The sequence below is a fragment of the Calliphora vicina genome, chromosome 4, assembly GCF_958450345.1.
Source record: "Calliphora vicina chromosome 4, idCalVici1.1, whole genome shotgun sequence".
Taxonomy (NCBI): Eukaryota; Metazoa; Arthropoda; class Insecta; order Diptera; family Calliphoridae; genus Calliphora; species Calliphora vicina.
This window is the reverse complement of record NC_088783.1, coordinates 73,550,777-73,567,208: the sequence shown is the minus strand read 5'-3', so window position 1 is coordinate 73,567,208 and position 16,432 is coordinate 73,550,777. Positions and strand designations below refer to the sequence as shown.

Sequence of the window (16,432 nt, the reverse complement as noted above, 5' to 3'; positions counted from 1 at the left end):
CCACAACACTTAATTCCTTTAGTTTGTTAAGAATCATTCCTAGAAAGTTGTTTATAGAGATCTTAGGTACAACTACAAAAATAGTTGTTTGTTTCCTTGAATTGAACGGTTTGCTACCTATGCACCTGAAAAGGGAAAAAAGGAAAAAAATCGAATTTTTTAAAGTTATTGCCTCAAAATTCCGAACTGTTTGCAAGATATGAGCCTAAAATATTATCACTTTTTTGCAAAAATGACACCGAGGCCCCAAATCTTTTGGGGGACCATAAAAACCAGTACATGACTTTGGGCAAAACTGATAGACACGGGTCCTTTATTTGTATTTCATCACGTACTGGAGGCCAAAATCTTTGGGGGCAAGTGCATGACTTTGGGTAAAACTGGGAGACACGGGGCACTGGGTTATTAAGGCGTGAGATCGAAAATATCTTAACATACATAAATGTTAAAAAAGAAATCATTAAATCTACCGTTTTGATTAAAATTATTACTACAACTTACAAAAAATATTTTTTTTATAGTTCTAATGAATAGTGATGAATTTATGAACATTTTCATTAAGGTTTTTATAGTGCTTTCTGTCACTTTGTTGTAGGGTATTCAATTAATCGGTTTACTGGTTTAATCGGTTAGTCGAGCAAATAATTATTCGGGGTTTTGATTAAATCAATTAATAATCGGTTAATTTTAAATTATTCGATTAACCGAATAATTTATATTTAAATTACAAAATAAAAATAAAACCACGAATTTTGTGTATTTATTTAAGTATTTTATTAATAAAAAGAACAAAAACATAAAAATAAACAAAATATAACAATGCAGCCAAAAAATAAATAATTTTCCTGAGTTTTAATAAAACTCAACTTGGAAAAAACTCTCTCGCTGATTGTAGATGTTAAAGATTATCTAATATCTCAGTAATTTTTTTTTGTTTTTCTACGCATATAAAAAATACAAAAAAATAAGTTAAAGTGCAAAAAAAAGGAATTTCGGTTAATCGGATAATCGAAACAAATTATTAGGTTTTTGTGTTATTTGAAAATCGGCAATTTCAAATTATTCGAACAGTTAACCGTCCAAAATTAATCGGTTAACCGATTAACGGTTAAAATAGATACATAAACCATAGATTCCTTTGTAAATGAAAATTATTTCTCACTAAATTTAAGCAAGTTTTCTAAGAATTAACCAATTAACTGTTAATCAAATGAATACCCTACTTTGTTGGAAGTGGAAACAAGAGGAAAATTCTACATCTCTTGGTACAAATGCTATATTATTCTTGTACCGCTTAAGACATTGCTTATCATAGTGACAGGACGCCAAATCAGGCCAAAAATAAGTGGACACATTATGACGTTTTATAAATGGAAGCATCCTCTTTTGTAAACATTTCTTGATGTAAATTTGGGTATTTATAGAGCACTTTGTAACAAATGTTTGGCTTCTTTTACCGCAACTGCATATTGCTTGCCATACCAAAAACTTTTTGGGAAAATTTTCTGCTTTTGAGTCATAAACTTTCTACAACATTCACTTGAGCATCAGCAACATACAAATATTGAACCGGAAGCTGCGTAAAATTTTCCGGGACATACGTTTCGTCATCCATTATGCAGCAGGTATATTTTTTATAAAACCTGGCTTCAATTTCCGTGTCTTTTTCGCAGTGTTTAAAACACTTAAATATTTTTAAACCTGCATTGGGTTTAACTTTTCTTACCGAATAGTCCGAGTACTAAGCTTACCGGACTGCTTTCCTATCGGATGTTTTGGAAGCTCTTTTGAAAATTATTTCTTTGTTGGCTTTAGACCATGTGGACCATTCTTTCTACCTGAACCCGGGTTTCTATCACCGGACATGTTCTCCCAATACTGTTTAATAAAATTGGAATCAGTTCGACGGCAGACCTTTGATTGTTTGGCCAACTTTTGGTAGGACCAAGTTGGGTTTTGTTGAACATATTTAATAATTTAAGAACACATTTATTACCTCGTCACTCATTTTAATAAGATTAACAACAACTGAGCATAATTGACATTAAACATAATAACTGACATACTTCTCAAAGGTAACTTGATAAAAAAAATCAAATAATACTTGTGTTAAAAGTTTTAAGGAAAAGTTAAAGGGAAAAAAATTTACATTTATTACTGTGCTGTTTATACCCTACACCACCATAGTGGGGAGGGTATAATGCGTTAGTGCAGATGTTTGTAACGCCCAAAAATATTAGTCTAACACCCACCTTAAGGTATACCGATCGACTTAGAATCACTTTCTGAGTCGATTAAACGATGTCCGTCCGTCCGTCCGTCTGGTTGGCTGTCCATGTAAACTTTGTGCGCAGGTCGCAATTTTTCGATACAATTTGATACGTATTATTTTTTTCGGCCCAAGGTCCAAGCCTATTGAAACTGGCTGAAATCGGTCCATTATTTCACTTAGCCCCCTTACAAATGTCCTTCCGAAATTGGACTTTATCGGTCATAAATGTTTAATTTATAAATGTATCTCCACAAATTTCGCTCCAAATAAGTTTTATATATACAAAATTCATGTCACCAAATTTTGTTACGATCGGTCCATAATTAGTCATAGCTCCCATATAGACCCGCTTCCGAAAATCACTTTAAAGTGCATAAATCGCTTAAAAATTTTGGTATACTCACAAAATTCAACATAGTAAACTTTCATATAGACATAAATCACACGACCTTATTTCATGGTGATCGGTCCATAATTGGTCATAGCCCCCATATAAGGCCCAATTCCGAAAATCACTCAAAAATATAAATTATTGAAATTTTAAAAGAAAAAAGTTTTTGCTCTTTTACTTAGTGTAGGGTATTATATGGTCGGGCTTGACCGACCATACTTTCTTACTTGTTTTCTATAGCAAACTAGTACTTTGAGTAGAAATTTAACATGTGTTTTGTTATTGTAACAAAAAAAAAATACATGTAAAACGTCCACTCAAAGTACTCGTTCACATAAGAAATTAATTTTTACAACGCACTTTAATAACTTATGTTCAATTGAGTCAAAATATCGCGTGTTCAAAATAGTTTTTAATTTATATTTGAAATCATAAGTGTGCGATAAAATTCTAATTTGCAAATATGTTAGAGGAAACTCTTAAAAATTGCATATTTTACATATTTTATTTTTGCGTTTTTACGCATTAAAATTTATTTTAAATTCAAGGTAACTATGTATGTGGTAGTAATCCAAATGCTACAAAGTCATATGCTACATAAATCTTTGTAACGCCAATTTATTAACTAATCCGATAATCGAGTTTCCAACTAATATCTAAAGGACTAGGCCTTTCAAAAAAAACGAAATTAGTTGATACATCTTTAACTCTTTTCTGTTATGGGCGCCCTTGATGTTAACTCTAAGCGACTCACTCACAACTCGCTGTTACTATTTATATACACAGCGCTATCTTCAAGAAGTCTCATGAATAATTTAATGGAAATACTAGAATGTTCATTGCCACAATTATAACCTAGAGTTTTTAAAGCTGTTGCACAGTTAATGTTGTTATACTTACATATAGACGATATTAGTAACAGCATGTTATCATCAATGTTGATAAAAATAAGTTTTTGCTGATGAATATTGCATAATTATTTGGGCAACCACTACCGAAAATATTTTAAATGAACAAAATAAAGACAAGGTAAAAAAAATCAAATTTTAAACTTAATTATCTTTAAAATTGTAAGATATAACTAAAGGTAAGGCCACACATGGCAAATATTTGACGAAAACTACGTAACTTCTTTATTTATAACACATTTGTTTGGTGTTGTTTGCTCTTACAAGTGTTTTGTAAGATCAAACAGCATCAAATAAAATAAAAAATAAATAAAAATAAAATAATTGTCTTAAGTAAAAGGCAATTTTGAAATAAATAAGAGAATTAAAATATATTTTATTTAGTGGTTACGTCTTTTTCGTCAAATATTTGCCTACCTTTAGTGAAATAAATAAATCTGTCCGTATTTGCACAAGCAGTACAAAGTATTCGAATAGGGTGTTTATTTATCATTTAGCAATAGAACCAGTAGCTTAGATTGAGGCCATGTAGTGAAACACCCTGATCCTTTATGTAACTTGCTTAAAATTTAACGTTTTTATGGTTACTTCCATTGTATGTAAAAATACTGTACTGTACCCTTTCCATAAATCTTAAGCTGACAAGCTTTACAGCAACATTTTCTTGACTTACTTATTTATTAATGCACATGAATAAATATCCAGTAATTGTAATTTAACATGCAAAGTGCAATGAAACATTTTAAAATTTCACATATCACATACTTGAGAGTTCTACAAAAAAAAAAGGAAAACAAACTTCAAATAAAGAATAAAATAAAAATTAACCGGAAAATTAAAGTAAAATGAGTTGTACTAACGAATGTGTTAGGGAGTTTATGTACAATTTTACAACATTAATATGTACGAGAATGTATAAGGATATATACATATGAATGTATATGGCACATTCGAAAAACAATTCATTGTTAAATCCATGACACTATTTTAAATTGCAGTTAATTTCATATGAATATGTACAGCTACATATATGAATATTAGGAGGGACCTTATAGAGGACGTTTTCGACTTTCGGTGCTCCTAAGTTACAAAATTAAAAAAACGATAAAGCTCAAACGAAAGGAGTGCTCTCAATGCATTGGAACTTATTTCAAAATTTTTGTTGGCAGTTATTTCATCTAAGGCTTCGCTCAATAAATGTTTTTGGCTTCACGGACCTTGACCGGGCTCAAAGGTTTCTACTTTCAAATGTATCAAAAATTGGCTTCGATCAGTAAGTATTTCTTGCATTTCGCAAAGGTTGTAAGGACACGTTTTCTGTCTTATGATCGTCGTCCAGCGATCGTTACAAAATATTTATTTTCGATGAGAACAAAATAAAGAGAGACAACATCGCACAGTGGCGCAGAATCAAAGTTTTTTGGAAATACATCAGGCATTTCTAAACAACTGGTCCGATCGGGATAAAATTTGACATGGGCATAGCTAAGGAGTATTCGAGTTTAAGCTCTGCAATATTTTTGGAAGATGGAGTTTTAAAGTGAATCATTTTTGATCTAATTAAGATATTGAGTTGAATTTTTTTTGTGAGAGCAAAAATTAACTTATCTAAACAAAAAAAAAATAGTTTTGAATAAATGTGGATCAAATTGTTCCTAATATTTGCAATCCTATTAAAATTTAGATACAAACTTTAGTTTTAGAAACTCGAAAAATATGTAATATGTAATAAAATCTTAATTTATTAACAAAACTCAATGAAATTTTCAATGTTTTTTAAATCTGTCATTCTAAATAGGAAAGTGTAAAAGATCTTGTCAAAAGTTCAAAAGGAATCCCGCAATTCCTAAAAATTGGAGCAAAAATCCCATAAATGGTACTTTTTACAATTTTATTCATAGGGTCCACATTTCCTTCGGGTCTGGGGAAATACTTTAACGATAAATAGGGAACACATCAAGGTTTCTAAAGGTGCTTTCCGTTTTCTGATCCTAGCTTTGGGATTTTAGAACATGTGGCCCAAAGTTGAAATTTTGATAAAAAAAAGGGTCAAATTCCGAAGGGCGTATGGGCGAAATATTCGAAAAACAGAACGTGTTTTTTATACCAAAATGTTCTTCGTGAAGATATCTTATAGAAAAATGTAAAATTGTTATATATTCTTAAAGAAAGTTTTTTTTAATAAAAAAAAGAGTTAAGTCACCTTATCGCCCCAAAAAACAGCAATAGTCTACTATTTTTTAAATTTTTGAATTGAAAATTGTTTATTTTTGGATTCATAATTGATATTGCTGTGAAATCTTTTGTATATTATTGGTAATTTAGTTGTCTAACTAATAAAAAAAATCGAGTCCATTCGGTCCAAAAGTACAACCAATATTTTTAAAAAAGCGGCAAAAATTTAAAGTTTTAATTTTGAAATGCCTATAACTCGGAAATTATGAGAGATAAAGAGCACACTTGTGTTTTTAAGAACTAGCCGAGAGCTTTCCAAAAATAATCTTTGAAATAGGAATGAAACAAAAAAATGACACGTGTTTAAAAGTTTTACATGTCGGAGGTACCCTAACTTGAGCCCTTATAGCTCAGCTCTTGGATCATTTGTAGGCCCATTTTAATACCTAAAAGTCGAATAGTCCTTGGCTACGCCCACGTCAAATTTGATCCCGATCGGACCAATGGGAGCGAACAGACGATATTACTCTTAACGAGAGAGTACGAGTGATGCTACTAGAAGGCAACTCTGAGGAACAATTATATTAGGAACCCTCTGACACAAAAATACTGAGGATAATATCCTTCCAGTATTGTCGAGTTAGCGTGGCGCAGCATTCGTCGTATTGTTGTCACTCTTGAACCGAGAAAACTCTGAAGTGAGATTATACCCCGAACCTCCAGAGGTGTCTCTGCAAACGAGAACTCAACTTCATGGAAGAGAATATTTTCTTCAAAGTCGTTGGGTTATGAGTTCAACCCCGCTCTCTGATAAATTTGTTGCTTATTTTATCTGCACCAAAGAGGATAAAACCTTTAGCGACCAATGGGAACGAACAGACGATATTACTCTTAATGAGAGAGTACGAGTGATGCTTCTAGAGGCAACTCTGACGAAAGATTATATTAGGAACCCTCAGAGGTGTTTCTACTCCACTTTTACACAGAAATACTGAGGATAATAATCTTCCAGTATTGTCGAGATAGCGTGGAGCAGCTTTCGTCGTATTGTTGTCACCCTTGGACCGAGAAAACTCTGAAGTGAGATTATACTCAGAACCTCAACTTCGTGAAAGAGAATATTCTCTTAAACGCCATTGGATTATGAGTTCCACCCCGCTCTCTGATAAATTTATTTTTTCTGCAACCCAGATTATAAAACTTTTAACATTTCTGTAAGCATTAATAAATACAGTGCTTCCGAATTATGAATTATTTCCCTTCATTTGGGGTTATTTCACATTTTTTTGGGACTAATATATTTATTAGAAAACTGCAAATTATTTAAGATTGGGTATAAGTTAATTTTTGTTGGAGTTTATTTCATTTGGGAGTTACGTCACGGGACTTTGAAATCTTGAAATTTCAAATAAACTATGGGTACCGTGAAATAGCTCCCCACGAAAAAATTAAATAACACTCAACAAATTTTTCATACAACTAGGAAATTATTTCATTATGAAACAACTCCTAACGCATAGGGAGTTATTTCATAATTTTTAGATGAAACAACTCCCAATGAAATTTTTGTTGGGTTTTATATCATTTTATTTTAGGAGTTATTAGGAGTTATTTCACTGTATTGGGAGTTATTTAATTTTTTTTTGAGTTCTACTTTGCAAAAGCAAAATATTAAAAACTGGCATCGCTTAGAAAATTTGTTTTGCATTACCGGCCTTTGGCAGGGCGCTAAGGTTTTCTCCTCTGGGGTGTATAAAAAACTGGCTTCGCTCAGAAAAGTTTTTTGCATTGCGAAAGCTAGTTTTTGATATATCCCAGAAGGCCGTCAATGCAAAAAACTTTTCTGGGCGAAGCCAGTTTTTGATACACCCCAAAGGAGAAAACCTTAGTGCCTACCAAAGGCCGGTAATGCAAAACAAATTTTCTAAGCGATGCCATTTTTTGATACACCCCAGAGGAGGAAAACTTTGCGCTACGTCTTAGACCCGCAATGCAAAAAATGTTTGGTAAGTGAGAATAATTTAACTTTTGTAGTTCATTATTTCATTGGGAGTTAGATAACACTAATAAATTGCTTCGGTTGGGAATTATTTCATTTCTATTGGGATTTATTTCATTTGGAGTTATTTCGATTTTTTTGAGACTAATATATTTAAAAGTATGAAACCGCCGATTATTGGGAGTAATTTCATTTTACCCTTTGACAGTTATTTCATTTTTCAAGTTTGGAAATTATTTAATTTTTGATGGGAGTTATTTCATTGGGAGTTATTTCATTGGGATTTATTTCATTTGGGAGATATTTCACGGTACCTAAACTATGCAGTCTCCAAATGTTAACCGATTTTGCTCAACTTTTCAGTACTTAGACCTAGAGACCTAGAGCATCGATAATAAAAAAACATGCAAAATAAGGGCCATCCTTGTATATATATTTGTGAAACGCACAACATTCTTTTCTTTGAGTGGCAACAATTTTCTTGTTCTTTTAAAACTATTTGTAATGTAAACACTGTGTGTGTACTTATAAGGACTGTAGAAAGTCGAACAAGTGCAGACATTTGCTATTATAAAATGTTTTAGGCTTAATGTTCTATGGTGTACTAATTCAAGTACTTTTTACTTAAGAAAAACCTGTTGTTTATACCAGAGATCAAGTCTACTTTTCATTCAAACCAGCTCTAATTATCCAAAAGCCAAATTCTTGATCTATTGTTACTTCTATTTTCAAACCAATCAGTGCATTAGGGGAGCAGTTCTGCTAGATCGAGACTGTTAGATCAACTCATATGAAGTATTTCCCATCCAGTTGTTAGTGTTCCCTTAATCACAGTCCTTGTGTAAAATATGTGAATAAATAAAAAAAGTTTGAACTGAACGAGGGAGAGGGTAAGTTCACGCGTGTGTATGAGTTTAAGTATTTATGTACTTGTGGCCATAGTTAATGGCAAATAAGAATCTTAAGGATACTAAAATATAGCACTTTATTTTCAAATATATTTATGTGAAAGAATGTTTCTTCTAGATGCGAATATCTGTATATTTGTTGTAGTTGCTATTGCTGCACACACTAACACACACGGACATTTATTAACAGAACATTCTTATCGTTCAAGAGGAAGTTAGCGATGACGCTGGCTGTATGGAAAAACTAAGAAGTACATAACGCAAGAAATATAGGTCAAGGAATATAAATGTGAATAGGAAGAACATGCATAATGTTGCAACAAACACAAACATACATACATATTTATGTTGGTATATATATATGTTTGTGTGTGTAAATAATGCAAAAGAAATATTATTGTCATATATTATTTTGCCATACCCTGCTTTATGTGCAGCTGAAGTTGTATTGCTTTTGTAACATAGAATGATTGGAGTCTTAGAAGACACCTTAAATGTTTGAGTCTCATTCTCCTCCTTACTGATCGGGATTCATGCTTTCTAGATAACCCAAACCTATAACGTTCATAAGGAGTGAGATTGAAAAAACCTTAACGTTTTTCCTTAAAACTTTTAACCCAAGTATTATTTGATTTTTGTTTTCTATCAAGTTACCTTTGAAAAGTATGTCAGTTATTATGTTTAATGTCAATTATGTTCATTTGTTGTTAATCTGATTAAATATTTTCAAAAAAACCCAAGTCGATCGTACAAAAAGTTGACTAAACAATCAAAGTCAGACCTTAGAACTGATTCCAATGTTATTAAAAAGTATCGAAAGAACTTATCCGTTGATAGGGAACCTGGTTCAGGCTTTAGAAACACATAATGTTTTTAAAGTCAATAAATAGAAAGAAGTTTCAAAAGAGCTCCCAACACATCCGGTAGGAAAGCAGTGCGGTTAGCTCAGTATTCGGACTATTTGGTACGATAAGTTAAAGCCAATGCGGGTTTAAAACCATAAAAGAGGGGCAGAATCAAAATTTTTTGGAAATAAATCTGGCATTTCTAAACGGCTCATCCGATCGGGATAAAATTTTACATGGAAGTAGCCAAGGATTATTTGAGTTTAAGTTATTAAAATTGGCCCTACAAATAATTAAGGGCTGTGCTATGGGTGCTCAAAGTGGGGTACCTTCGACATGTAAAATTTTTAGACACGTGAATTTTTTTTGTTTCCCATCCGATTTCAAAGTTTGGAAAGCGCTTGGCTAGGTCTTGGAATAACATGCTTGCGTGTGCTATTTATCCGAGTTATAGGCATTTCAAAATTAAAATTTTTTAAATTACTAAATCCGCTTTTTTAAAAATATAGGTCAGACTTTTGGACCGAATGGACTCGATTTTTTTTGTTGGTTAGACAACTAAATATACAAAGAATATACAAAACATTTCAGAGCAAAATCAATTATGGATCCAAAAATAAAAGATTTTCAATTTAAATACATATTCAAAAAATATTTTCTTTTTGCTTTTTTTTTTTGGCGAAAAGGTGTTTTTTTTTAATTAAAAATAAACTTTCTTTAAGAACATATAACGTGGTTTTGTCGTCGGCTGGGGTAGTTAAGTCGAGTCCAGGGTAGACTTACGGATCCACAAATCTTAAGTGATAACACAATTGATTTACCCTTTCTGGGGTCGATAATATCTTTCTTTATTGTTTAATATTTAATACAGTTAATATATAATAAATGTTTATATATAACGAATTATGAACAGCTTCGATAACACATTCGGGTGTTGTCAGATTTCTGGTGATGATTCTACGTTCGGATGTAGACGGTTCTGGTGATGTGTATTTCGGATTCTTCGGGATTTCAATAATCGTCGGCGGTACGATGTATTGATACGACTCACTAACTGGGCAGTTTGTCACAAGCGCTAACTACGGGTTTCTGGTGATGATTCTACTTTCGGATGTCGACGATTCTGGTGACGTTTTCGTTAGTTCAGGATCGGGTGATAACTAAAACTATAATATTTTAGATACTTAGTCTATAATACACGTAAATGCACTTAACTAGGGGACAGTTAGCCAAAGCTCCTGTATTGAAAAGTCGACCAAAGTCTCTGTATTGAACAGTTGGCCGAAGCCTCTGTCTTGAACAGATGGCCGTAGCCTCTGTACGGAACAGTCGACCGAAGTTTCTGTATTGAACAGTTGGTCGAAGCCTCTGTTTTGAACAGTGGACCGAAGTCTCTGTTTTGAACAGTGGGCCGAAGCCCCTTTACTGAACAGTCGACCGAAGTCTCTGTATTGAACAGTTGGCCGAAGCCTCTGTTTTGAACAGTCGGCCGAAGTCCCTGTATTGAACAGTTGACCGAAGCCTCTGTTTTGAACAGTCGGCCGAAGTCCCTGTATTGAACAGTTGACCGAAGTCTCTGTATTGAACAGTGGGCCGAAGCCCCTGTATTGAACAGTCGACCGAAGTCGCTGGTAAAATGTATTATCGGTACTCAAACTATGTTCGTGTCCCGAAAAGAAAAAAATATCAAAGTGGTTGGCAAATTCTGTCTCGTATGAACCGCGCCTTCAGTGTTTAAACTTTCGTTACTTGTATACAAATTATTATAAACTAAATGAGAATTACTAGGTATTATTTTATATTATGTACGGGGAAGTAAGCAGATACTTATCCACGTAACAAACATACGAAGAACATCTTGGTATAAAAAACGTCCTATTTTTCGAGTATGTCGTCCCTACGCCCTTCGGAATGTGACCTATTTTTTATAAAAATTTCAACTTTGGGCAACATGATCTAAAATCCCAAAGATAAAAAAAACGGGAAGCAGATTTAGAAATGTTAATGTGTTCCATATTTATCCCCAAAGTATTTTCCCATCCCTGAAGGAAATGTGGAACCCATGGGCAAAATTGTAAAAAATTCCATTTATGGGATTTTTGCTCCAATTTTTAGGAATTGCGGGATTCCCTTTGACCTTTTGTCATGTTTTTTTACATTTTGTTATTTAAAATTACAATTTTAAAAAACGTTGGAAATTTCATTGAGTTTTGTTAATAAAGATTTTATTACATATTACATATTTATTGAGATTCTAAAACTAAAATTTGTATCAAACTTTTGAATAGGATTGCAAATATTAGGAACAATTTGATCCACATTTGTTCCGAGTTGTGTTTTTTTGTTTGTTAGAAGTAATATTTATTCTACATGAAGCCCCTAATTGGTCTAGTTGTGGTCTAGTAAGAGAAATCGAACATTTTGGGATTTTCCTATTTTAGAAATTTGTGTGCACAAAACTGGGGACTTTTGAAATGAAATGTAATATTTAATGGTTAACAATGAGAAGCAAAATGTTGAATGTATGAATTTATGAATGTGTAGTTTACAAACAAGTCTTCTAAGCCAAATCAAATGTTTTTCCTAGTTCTTTCTTTAACTATAACAAAAGAAAAATTTTTCATACTGCAATAATGGTGGTAAGAGAAGACTAGATAATATGTAAATGAAAACTCAACACTAATTGAATACTTACGAAATGGCTTAGAGCCAGCCACACAATTCAGCTAATAGTAAATACATAATTAAAGTTGAAATTATTAAATATAACTAATAAAATTATTTTGTTTTATTATTATTAAACATACATATATTTTTCTTTATTTTTACATTACAGATGTCAATGCAAAAATTGACTGATGCCACCAATTCCGGTTATGTCAGTTCTGAAGAAACCGATTCCCTTTTGGTCTCCAATACACCCAAATGTAAATCGTCGGTATTGCGACAAATAAAAATGAATTCCGCCAATGGACCAACAACGAACAATATGACTTCCACAGCATCGACAAAGCCCACGTTGATGCGACAGGATCGTACCTCAACATATCTAACCAGCCCTCAGCTATCACAGACCCGCCTGGGTTCGGACGAAAGTGAGCGTAGTGCCCATGTGGCTGACGATGATGTTGAACAGGGTCTTCGACCAACCACAGTGCCTGACATAGAAGTCTATCAAGAGGACCAAGATCACAATCAGAATCAAAAACAATCGTCACAGCATCACAACCAGCAAGCGCAAAATCAACAGCAACTAACGGCAACAGCACCGACATCACAATCGTCATCCTCGGCGGCGCACGGTCATCAGTTGCAACAGCAACCAACCATATCAATAACGAATTTAAATAATCATGGCTATCCAGAGAACTCGAATTTGGGAACATCATATCAGAATCTATCAACTAGTCCTATATCTCCGAGTGCCCAAACACGCTGTCGTGCCTGCAGAAACTGCAGTAGGCGTGCCTCAACTACACCCATATCGACCACAGGTCAAATGGATCGTTCAACTTCACGTGATAGTGTTAAAAGTGCCTTTCAACAAGGAAATATGGGTAGTTCCCTGATGCCATACGGTGGCTCCAACAATGCCCTGCCGCTCAATGTGCCGCCGGTTTTGGTAACCTCTTCGCCAACCAACGGTTCCAGAATAATACGTCAAAGTTCCCAACCAGAATCCAGTAATCTGGCCATATGTTGTGGTGCCCACAACAGCTGCGGCCACTCCCACACCGTGCCTAATGTTTCCCTCAAACAGCTGCGTACCGAGCCGAGTCAAAGTGATGGCATTGCGGGCATAGCAGCCGATTCTCTAAGAATCAATGGTGGCATGAGACCATTTAAGCAGGTAAGTCCGTTTGGTTTCTATAAGAATTTTATAATGAATTTTTGTTCCATTTTTATCTTATAACCCCGATTATTTTATTATATATTCAAATGTTTCGATTATATATATATATGGAAGTGTATAAAATATAATGCCCTCCCTTTTGAAATAATTTTTAGACCATTTTTTCTGAATTTTTATTTAAAATTCTTTATTTGCTTAAACAATCTAGTTATTAAATTGTTTGTAATAATTTTTATTAAAACAAAAACTAAACCATATTAATATATTTTAACTTTATATGTATGTATTGTACTTTTTATTGTCCAGACAACCAATAATAATCGTGTTGTCTCAAAAATTAAATGTGTAAATTATATTTTACTCATATTAAAATAAACAAATAAACAAAGTTAAAATTAAATAAAATATTTTTTTCATTCATACATGCAAAATTTAACATCTGTTGTTATCAACTTTTACCAAATAATCGCTTTCTATTTGTGTTATTTTAATCTTATTTTTTATGTTTATTCTAAAAATACATACACACATTATTTCACTAACTTTTATTCAAACACATTTCTATGTATTTTATTACACACACAAACATGTATTAGATTTCCTTCAACTACATACTTACATATGTTTATATTTGTATTTATTTAAAAGACATTTTTATGATGTATTATTGTATATTCGAATGTATGTTATTCGTTCGATTTATATTTTTTGGATTTTTTTTAGTACTCATCTCCATGTGCTCCTAAAAATAAACTTAATACCAGAAAAGCTTCTTATAATTCAGAGATTGTTATCATTGTTGTGCTAACTTACCAAGCAGCATCATTTATTTCATGTCCTTTCTTTGAATAGACTTAGATTCTTTTAATGTATTGGTTGTATGAGTCAAAAATGTGTGATTTTTCCAAATTTTTAGCTTTTATTTTGAAACATTTGAACAATTTAAGTTTATTCAAGGTATTGGTTAGCATGACCTTTTCATACCTTACTGACAACATATGTATTTGGAGCTAAGAGAACTGCTCATCTTTTGAGGCCAAGAACGAATCAAGTCAATATCGGCTACTCTGTTCTAAAGTGAAGCGTATACCAGAGAGCGTTCTTCATCGATCTAAAAAATAGTAGTCGGAAGGCGCACGGTATAGACAAAACTTGTCAACCACTTCATTCTAAATACTTTTTAACAGGTATTGCTTGCAACATGTGGTCGGGCTTTGCACAGTGGGGCAGAATCAAATTTTTTTGGAAATAAATCTGGCATTTCTAAACGGATGGTTCGATAGGGATAAAATTTCAGGTGGACGTAAATGAGTTTAAGTTATTAAAATGAACCCTACAAATTCTTCAGTGGCGGCGGTATGGGGCTCATAGTACGATACCTTCAACATGTAAAATTACACTAGTTTACAAGGTTTTTGCTCATGAATTGAAACATATGGGGATTTGTGTATTTATGTCTTTTAACTTCGGAAAAAATAAAAAAAATCCTGGATGTCTAACTTTTGAGATTTATTAAAAACGAAACATATAAAATTGTACATTAAATTAGGACAAACAAATTAAAAGTGAAGTGTTTTAGTCTTCTTTTTATAATTATTTTCTTTTGTCTCCCTCACGACACTCCAACAGTCGTCTCCTAGCATATTCTGATCCCAAAAACCTTGACAATTCTTCTCGAAAATCTATCAAATCTTGATGGAAATGCTCTTTATGTTTGTCACTCATGTGTCCGAGGTTTTCCAGGAAAAAATCCACATGAGAATGTAAAAAGTGAATTTGAGGGACATGTTTATACCCATCAGTTCAAAATTATGTAATAAATTCGCAATAATATCTCTGTAATTTTGACTTTTCTTATTCCCCAAAAATTCTTCAACAATAATTTTAAAAGAATTCCATGCTGCTTTTTCAACATCGGTTAATAGACACTCAAATTTTGTATCACCCAAAATATCCCTTCTTTTAATTTAGCATCAGAAAGACTCGGGAACACGCTGCATTAATATTGAAATGCTGGTTTTGTCTTATCTAAAGCTTCTACGAAATTTTTCATTAAACCTAATTTAATGTAGAGTGGCGGCAAAATTGTTTTTTGTGGGTCAACCAAACTGACATTTTTAATGTTCATTTTACCTGAAATATATTCACTACAATTTGTGCAAATAGATTTGCCATTGGGAATTCAAAATAATGTAAATAAGCATTTTGCAGTGTTTGTGTTGTAGGAAAACCTCGATTTAACTGAATAATTTTTCCACAAATAAAAAAAATGGTCTGGGTTTATTTTACAATTTCTAGAAGACATTTTAAAATAGCTTTTACTTTAGAGTTTTGTATTTAATAGCGGTTTATTAATGTTTATCTACAAAAAAGATGTACTTTTAAACAGTATTTATTTTTTTCCCATTAATTTTTTTTGGAATTTGTCAAAAAAATACAACTCTGAAAGTATCTAAAGAGTGTTGAGTACCCAAAAACGATGTAAATATCTCATTACCACAATTTGGTACACTACAGTCTTGGTAGTACTCAGGGCAGATGAAAAATAAAAACCCATATATATCAAAATTTTGACGTATAGGTGGGAAACAATTAGCTAGCGTCCCTAGCTCTTCTCAAAAATATATGTTTCATTCCATGAGCAAATAAAAATGTTTGGTTTGTAAACTTGTGTTATTAAAGACGTGCCATTTTTTGGTTTTGCATTTATTTTTACACGGCGCGAAATTAGTGATGCTTTCCTGCCCCTCTTCATTGGTTAGAAATTTATACGCTTGAACCCCCAGTATCAGTAATAATGGAGCCAATATATTAGAATGAGTCGACATCTTCCAGAATTTCAAGGTTTATCAGGAAATATCTAATGTATTATTAAAGCCTTTAACTTGTCTATATTAATAGCCTATAGTTAGTGCTAACTTTAAATTTAATTTTTATTGTTAATGGGGGTTAAAGATCAAAAAGGCTTTTGGATACCAGTAATAAGAAATTAATAAAGACTACATGACCATCGATGCATGACTAAAACATTTCAACAACAAATTGTGATTTAACAAATCATTGTATATAACGTTCAAGTTT

The 16,432-nt window shown here is 32.6% G+C and overlaps 1 protein-coding gene across 11 annotated transcripts in view; it reads left to right on the top strand.

Annotated features, from left to right (window-relative positions):
- Window positions 1–16,432, top strand: part of SK (small conductance calcium-activated potassium channel) — a 557,031-nt gene that overhangs the window by 184,668 nt on the left and 355,931 nt on the right. For all 11 annotated transcript variants that reach the window (XM_065507379.1, XM_065507378.1, XM_065507377.1 and 8 more), the window contains exon 3: window positions 12,335–13,348. In XM_065507379.1, coding sequence (XP_065363451.1) covers window positions 12,335–13,348 — 1,014 coding nt within the window. The remainder of the gene's footprint in view (window positions 1–12,334; window positions 13,349–16,432) is intronic.